Source organism: Lycium barbarum, chromosome 12, assembly GCF_019175385.1.
Source record: "Lycium barbarum isolate Lr01 chromosome 12, ASM1917538v2, whole genome shotgun sequence".
Classification (NCBI taxonomy): domain Eukaryota; kingdom Viridiplantae; phylum Streptophyta; class Magnoliopsida; order Solanales; family Solanaceae; genus Lycium; species Lycium barbarum.
The window spans coordinates 70,871,586-70,879,962 of NC_083348.1; the positions used below are offsets into that span (position 1 = coordinate 70,871,586).

The 8,377-nt window shown below is 34.2% G+C and overlaps 1 protein-coding gene across 1 annotated transcript; it reads right to left on the bottom strand.

Moving 5' to 3' along the window:
• Positions 1–958: 958 nt before the first annotated feature.
• Positions 959–3,159, bottom strand: LOC132623922 (trans-cinnamate:CoA ligase, peroxisomal-like). The gene is made up of 2 exons (XM_060338736.1): positions 2,867–3,159; positions 959–2,664 (listed from the first exon to the last, which is right to left on the bottom strand). The coding sequence occupies exons 1-2, from the start codon at positions 3,062–3,064 to the stop codon at positions 1,126–1,128; spliced, it is 1,737 nt and encodes a 578-aa protein (XP_060194719.1). The 5' UTR covers positions 3,065–3,159; the 3' UTR covers positions 959–1,125.
• Positions 3,160–8,377: the final 5,218 nt, after the last annotated feature.

An 8,377-nucleotide genomic window follows, 5' to 3' on the forward strand; every position in this document is an offset into this window, starting at 1 on the left:
CCTGGTTGAAGAATCAACTTCCAATCCCCAAAGGTTCATCGTTTTAACCTGCAACAATAGCACTCCATCCGTTCGTTTGGCCGTAGAAACCCCAAAAAAAAAAAAAAAAAAAAAAAAACACTTTTTAAGGAATTTTTGAAGTTGGAGTTCGAGTTATGTTTGGTCATAGTTTTTGCAAATAATATTTAGTTGTTGAAATGTACCTTTCCTAAAAAACTTGAAATGTGATTTATATCCCCTAATTTCTAAAAGCTAGCAAAACCACCCAAACCAATTAATAAACATAACCAGTGCGAGAAATATAGCAATTACACTTGAGATCAGCACATGGAGTGCTCAAAACTAATGATTTCTTTCCATCAAAAGGTTGCAATGGGAGTCTTACTGGTGAACACAAAAAAAAAAATATAACATCCCTAAATATGATTTTGTTGTAAAATTCTCACCTACTTCTTTTCTTTTAGAGGCTTTTTAGCACATGATGTTCAATGCGATTGGAGTGGAGAGCAACTGAGTTGCTTGTGACTAGTCAAAAAAGTTGTATGAACTTTTAGGGTAAAAATTGAGCAACATAAACTTTTGGGGTAAAAATTGGAAACAAAAAACAAAAAAAAGTTGTATTTGAGATTTTTATGGCCAAACACCATAAAGTGAAAAAAAAAATCTGGAAAAAAAGGACTAATTCTGTAGCCAAACGGGTCCTAAGATTGTGACTTGACAACCTTTTTCTCGTCACACGCCAAAATTACGCCAACCTTTTTCTCGTCACACGCCAACCTTATGGTCTAAAATAAGTCTTAACTCTCATTAAGGATAAATTGAGAAATTTCAAGTTAAATTATTTTTAAATAAAAAAAGGTTGCATTCATTTTAGAACATACTAAAAAGAAGTGAGTCACATTAATTGAGATAAAGGAAGTACATATTTAATATTTGGAACTGTGAAAAGAAAATGAAATGTCTTTACAACTATTGTATATAGAAAGCACGTAAGGGTAAGATAATGCATACAGTAAAACTCCAATTAGATACTACTATGTAACTAAAAATTGATTTCGTTAAAAAGTAATCCTTGTGGTAATATTCAAACATTTGTAGGTCTTTCTTTAAGCATTTCTACAATCACTAAAGACGAGACATAGCATGAATCTGCTCATGACTTTGATCGTAAACCCGAGGCTTTTCCCTGTTGACTTGGCTTGATTTCTTGCTTGTTTGATTAGCATTTTCCTTTATCACAAACGTCTTTGCAACTGCTCTCAAAAGATGCTTCTGCACTTTCCCTGTTCCAGTTTTGGGCAACTCTTCCACAAATTGAACCTTCTTTGGCACCATGAATCCCGGTAAGTTCTTCCGACAATGTGCTATGATGTCTGATTCTTTAATCGTGGAGTTGTTCCTCAAGATAACAAAGGCACATGGACTTTCACCCCACCTAGGATGTGGCATGGCCACAACAGAGGCCTCTACTACATATGGATGTTTCGTTATTGCACTTTCTACTTCCACGCTGCTTATGTTCTCTCCACCTGAAATGATCACATCTTTGCATCTGTCTTTGATTTCCAAATACCCATCTGGGTGAATCACTCCCATGTCTCCTGTGAAAAACCAACCATTCTTGAATACTTCTGAATTCGCCTTTTCGTTCTTTAAGTACCCTTTCATGATACTGCTTCCCCTCAGGCATATCTCCCCTGTTGTTTTCCCGTCACGAGGCACGCTTTCCATAGTCTTGAAGTTCTTCACATCAACATCAGCAAGTGTTAGTATGCCCAGGCCTTGTCTTGCTTTTAACTTGGCTTGATCTTCCCAGGGTAATTTGTTCCACTTGGATTGCCACTCGCACACCAGGGCTGGTCCAGTGGCCTCGGTGAGCCCATAGGCGTGGACCACGTGGAAGCCCAGCCTCTCGATTTTCTCGAGGAGTGGTGCTGGTGGGGGGGAACCTCCCACCAGTATTTGAACTGGGGTTGTTATCTGGCGCTGCTCGTGTGGCTTGGCCTCGAGGATTATGTTGAGAACAATAGGTGCAGCACACATATGTGTTACTTTGTGTAACGTTATGCTGGAGTAGATTTCGTGGGCTGTAGTATTGCGGATGCAAATATTGGTCCCACCCCTTGCAGCTATTCCCCATGTGAAAGTCCATCCATTGCAGTGAAACATTGGGAGGGACCATAAGTACACAGGCTCAGTGCCCATTTCCCAACCCAAAATCAAACTCAAAGTGCTTAAAAAAGCACCTCTGTGGCTGTACACAACTCCCTTTGGCTCTGAAGTTGTACCTGATGTATAGCTCAAAGTAATCGGATCCCATTCATCATCAATACTTTCAGGGACATATTCGGGGTTGCCTTGGTACACCAATTGCTCGTATTCGAGCTCCCCGAACCGAATTCCAGTAGGGGAGTCGAGGTCATCAATGACAACAACGAGAGGCATCGGCATTTGAAAGTCTGCCATTAGAATTTCAATGGCCTTTTTAGCTTTGTCGACGTATTCATAGTCAACAAAAAAGATCTTGGCTTCCGAGTGTTTTAGAATAAGAGCAACATTTCTTGGGTCTAGCCTTGTATTGATGGCGTTCAACACTGCTCCTGCCATTGGCACAGCAAAATGCATTTCTAGCATGGCCGGTACATTTGGTGCCAGGACCGAGACCTACATGATCATAAAAATAAACCAAATAATTAACATAGGAACATATTCTCAATTGTTTAATGGAACCAAAAGTCATGTACTTTCTATAACATGTCAATCAGGCAACGAATTAAGAATGTCAACAACTAAGACATACTAATTAATCACGTTAATTAAAAGGTTGAATTGATCGTTAATTAAAAGGTTGAATTGATACACTTACCACGTCGTTCTTGACAATGTTTAAGGATCTGAGGGAGGAAGCGAGGCGACAACAACGCTCGTAGGTTTGGCGCCAAGTGAAGCGGACATTGGCATAAATAATAGAGGTGCGTTTGGCATAAGAATTGGAGGCTCTGTTTAAGAAGGTAAGAGGAGTAAGAGCCACATAATTAGCTCCACATTTAGGTAATTTGTCCATGGGATTCAAAAGGCAAATTGAATTGTTTTCTACTAGTAATAAAATGCTCTGTTTTGGAAAATGTTTGCTACTTTGTATTTGAAGAGCTAAAGATAGGTTATAGAGTTTGTGTAAGAGATACCGTTATTTGGTTCTGTTTATATAGAGAAAATATCAAAGCCAAGAGCTATTAGTCTCCCTGTCCATGTGGACCCCTAAATGGTTGTTTAGATGGAAATAATAGGGAAGTTGCAGTGAATGTGTAACGCTAATACCATATGTTTAACACACATATTTCATAGTTCATACAAGGACTTTGACATTGACTATTCAAGTACTGTGGTGGTTATCACACATCAGCTCAACAATTGAACAATGGCGCATAACCTACAGCCACTTCACGTGTCCCTTTCTCCCTTAAATTTTAACAAACAGAGTAAAAGAAAATTGAACTCTTACTTGTGGTACAAACAAATTTAATGAACATCGAACACCATGCCAAGAAAGGTTGTTAGTATACGCAAAACAAAAAGAATTCTAACGTTACATATAACGTGTGGTGGTTATACAATATGTCTAAAAACATTCAATCGAATTCACATAGCATGAGAGAGTGATAAAAATTGTCCCTTTTGTCTTTGGGGCGGGTTTAAAATACTCCCCGGTTTCAATTTAAGTGAGCTTATTTGACTTAGCAGAAAGTTTAAGAAAGAAGCGGAGATTTTTGAAACTTGTGGTTTAAAACAAGTCGTAGATATTTGTGTAACTATAAATCATTTCAAAAAGTGAATTTGCTTCTAAATTTAGAAAGGGGTCATTCTTTTTGACATTAACTAAAAAGGAAATAGGTTCACATATATTGATAAAGAGGGGGTAGTTTTTAAAACATATTCCTAATAGTTTTGGTTCGTTAAGTTTGTCAAAAGTGATCACTTTTGATTTCTGTCAAATATTTAACAAACTATAGTTGTTAGATTTAACGAGATAAATGAAAAAAAAAATCTTGACAAGAAATATCTGGAGGTCACGTCAAATTTCAAAAACTTCAACATCAAAAAGTGCACAACGACAAAAAATAGCAGAAATTGCACATCAAAAATTTGTACTAAAATTAAATTAAAAAATGGCAAAAATTGCAAAAACTTCACCTTTAAATATGAGATCCCTCAATCTTTCACGGGTTTCATTGAAATTTAACAATAAAAATTTGTTTATTCAAATGTGATGACGTTTGTCTGACTTAAAGGATAAAAATTATTTAAGAGTTTATTTCAAACCTATCTCCAAACATAAGAGATTATTTTTGTCATTTCTCCCGCACTGTCCAAGTGTGGCGAAACTACCACAAGACCAAGAAAGAACAAAACAAATAACAAATTAGAGTAGGAATAAGGATGGAACTATATAGATGGCTCTATTTGAAAGCATTTGATTTTTAATATATTTTCTTTAGTGCGACACTAATTCAATGATAAATTCCCAATAAACATGCTGGATGTTCTTCCGGGAACAAGATACTGCAGACTTTTAAGTTTTCTCATCCATTTTCTAGAAAGGTACTTTTTAAAAGAAATCTTTTAACTAACTTATACTGATCAGTATAAACATTTTTTTACGCTATCTTCTTAATTGTAATAAGTCACTTACCATCTTTCATGGAGTTATCAATCTATGTTTGTCACAGAGAAAACTACTTAGAGGCTGGTTGGATGGGCTTATGTCTATAAGCTGCAAATAATTTATAAGCTAAAAAAAATAAGTTGGGGTAGTCTAACTTATTTTTTTTAGCTTATAAGCTGTTTTCAGCTTATAAGCTGCTTTAGATAAGTTAAGTCAAATGAGTCCAATTATTTTTTTGAGCTTATTTTAAGCACTTAAAAAAGCTGAAAACAATTTATAAGCAACTTATAAGTCAATCCAAATGGGCTCTTACAATTTACTTTTATAGTATATTTTTTGATAGTGTATAGATTTTTTCCCATCAATATATACTACTACTAGATAGACCTTTTTCTTAAACACTGTATAGTGCACCCTGTCCCCCACAGAGAAAAAAAAAGGAGGGGGGGGGGGGGGGGATATCCAACCAGAAAAAGGAAAAGCTGTTACAAGACGTACTTGGTTGCGACCCTGCGTTGTCTGTTTGACACTTGTTCCATTATGATTGTTCAACATAAAACCAGCAATAATTTTGAGGTCGTTTGGTTGCTTAAAAGCTATGCTATTCATGTACCCGCGTCTCAAAATAGTTATCGTGTTAAGAAAATATTGGTAGCATTTGACTATTTTACTCTCTTGTAATATTCCCCATGTGGTATCTCTTCAATAAATATTTATTATATATTTATGTCAACTCCATCAATGATGTACTTCCTCTTAAAGATGTAATTAATACAAAATAAATTAGAAAAAGTTATTTAATTTTATCTTGATTTTTTTAAATGATCAAGTATTTTGAGATGAATCTTTTAGTAAGGAAGGCAAGTATTTTGAGTCGGAGGGGAATGTTAAATGCTCCCTTCGTCTCAAATTATTTGTCGCTGTTACTAAAAACAATTGTCTCAAACTATTTGTCATTTTAGAAGTTCAAGTCATAATTAATTATTTTTCTCCTATTTTACTCTTAGTAGAATTTTGTCATTAATGAAGATGAAAAATAAATAGAGTAAATATTTTATGGAGAGAAATTATAACTTAGACATAAATAAGGGTAAAATAGTTAACATCCCTCCTAATTAATATTTCTTAACGGGCATGTAAAACAAAAAAGCGACAGATAATTAGAGAGGGAGTAATGCATAAGTAATACCGTGTTTGGTAGCATTCTTTTGCTATGTATAAAATTCAATACATTTAATATGGTGTTTAATTGCAATTTAGAAACCTGCATAACTAATACATGTACAAGTTATGAGGGAATCAATATAATATTTTATGATGGAATAACTAATACATGAATAACTAAACACTGCATAACTAATCTCAGTAATAATACATAGATTCTTCGTAACAAATCCTCGCATTCCTTTCAAAATCTACAATGACTCTAAGCAGCAACTAAACGACCCCTAGAGTAATATATCGGAGTAGAACATTTTGTTAATACTATTACAATGTTCAAACGAACAAATTCTCCATTAATTTGGTAAAAAAAAAAAAGTTGGGCTGTAAGTTAAAAATTATATTCAATTTGTAAGAGCACTTGTATTTTATTCACTGATGTCTGACAGTATAAATAAATTTTTAATACCTTGACCAATATTTGAACGTATGCCTCAGTCGTTTTTAGAGAAGAACAAGCAAAAGAGAAATAACATAGTATATACATAGCTAGCGTGTCGGCTGAATTCAGTAGCTTCAATTCGAACCATGTATTTGAATGTATAAATTATTTAATTTAAAACTTAGTAACTTAAAAATATTAAAATTCAGAACTCATAAACTTAAAAAAATCTTTGACCCCGACTATGAGTGTATATATGAAGTCATTGTGATTTCAAAAATGGATTGCAGAAGAAAGAAAGTGGTGAAAGGACAGAATGATCGTTGCTATATGAAGCATAATGTCTTCCACCAATTTTTGTCAAGTATTCATTGTTGTCTGAGAATAATAGTACTTCTAATGGATAGTGAATTTGTCAGAAACTATCCAAGCACTTTGGTGGAAGAGGAAGGGCCAATGTCCAATCCTTCCGTGTTTTCGTTTTCAGAACCTTTTTACCAAAATTTTCCCCTTGAGAATGGAAGATTAATGCAAGTCTCTTTGTCTTTTCCCAAGTATGTTTGCCAAGAACTTTAATGGAATAAGAAAATTATTGAGTTAGGCAGAGATAACGACCAGTCTTCTTTTTTGAGAAAAGGTCCCCTCTTTCGTGATTGGTTGATTAGGTTAGATCATGAGTGAATAAAAAAAATAAAAATGTACATAGATGTTCTAGCTGAAATACTTGAAATAATTCTACAACTTTTACTAGTAGTAGCTTTTTCAGTGCTAGCGGAACACAAAGTAATGACTTTTGTGCAACGTCGAAAGGGTCCTGAGGTTTCGTAAAAGATTAGATAAGTAATTGATAATTCTCTGTAATTTCATTTTTGTGAGAGATCATCAATAGGGCGTCTTTTGGAAACCTGACTAGATTGGTCCTAGTTACTCTTCGGGCATGAGTGGAAGAAGGTGGATTCTCCACCTCAATTCGGGATCTCAGAACATCAACCGTATCGGGAATTGGATCCTAAAGTAGTGACTTCGAAATTAAACATGTTCAAGAGCTACAATGGAAAACCTTTTGAAAAAATCATAGCCATGAAAAGATGATTAAACTCTCCAAATAATTATAGTATTACTGCGTTCGAGACCGAAGCAATACAAAATTCAAGAATACCACTATTTTACGATAACTATCATGACCCAAAGACCACTAAAAATATGCTCCCTCCGTCTCAAAATATTTGTCACATTTTTCATTTACATGCTCAGTAAGAAAGTATTTATGAGGGTGGCATTTTGACTATTTTATCCTCTTAACATATTTCATCATGTTCTCTCTCCTCAATAAATATATACTCCATTAAAGATGAAACCTCTTAAATGTTGGTATGTGAACTCACAAAATCAGCCCATTGATGTAATTAATACAAGGGTAAAATGGAAAAAAAATACTTAATTTTATCTTGGATAAATAAAATGATAAATATTTGGAGATAAGTATTTTTAATAAGAATGACAAATATTTTGAGACTAACGGAGTAATTCGGATATACGCTGATCAAAGTAGAAATTTACTTGGTACTATAAACAAGGACAGTTAATTAAGCATGACTTTCACTGACCAGAGAATTTAGCTTTTAAAAATAGAGTCAACAAATATTTTATTAGTATTCAAAGAAGGGTCAGTAGTTGCATGGCAAGAATTTGACTTCCATATATGCAACAAACTCAAATTTCCTTTTTCTATTCTTACTTGACAAACTTGAAACTACCGAAGGAGAAATGTGGTCTGAGATCGAGACTTGGTCTTTATAATATTTGATATTTCTCTCTTAATTACAGATTAATTATATCACCTACTATGACTTGCCCTATAATTTCATAGCCGATATTTGATGAAATATTTTTAAATGCTCCTACGGAGATAGTCTAGTATTTTAGATGCCACAATTCAAAGCACAGTGTACATGGTCAGAAAGAAATAGTCATCTCATGGTTGTTACTATCCGATTAAGCTTCTTTAATTTACACACACATTATATCTCTGTGGATTTAAATTGTAGAATGTCAATCTAATAACAGGTTAATTAGTTACTTTTTTTTTTGCCATTTTAACTATTAATGCT

Coding starts and splice junctions, on each gene's coding strand:
- LOC132623922 (XM_060338736.1), bottom strand. CDS start 3,064: ATGGACAAATTACCTAAATGTGGAGCTAATTATGTGGCTCTTACTCCT. Junction 2,665..2,866: donor ACATTGTCAAGAACGACGTG/GTAAGTGTATCA, acceptor ATGATCATGTAG/GTCTCGGTCCTGGCACCAAA.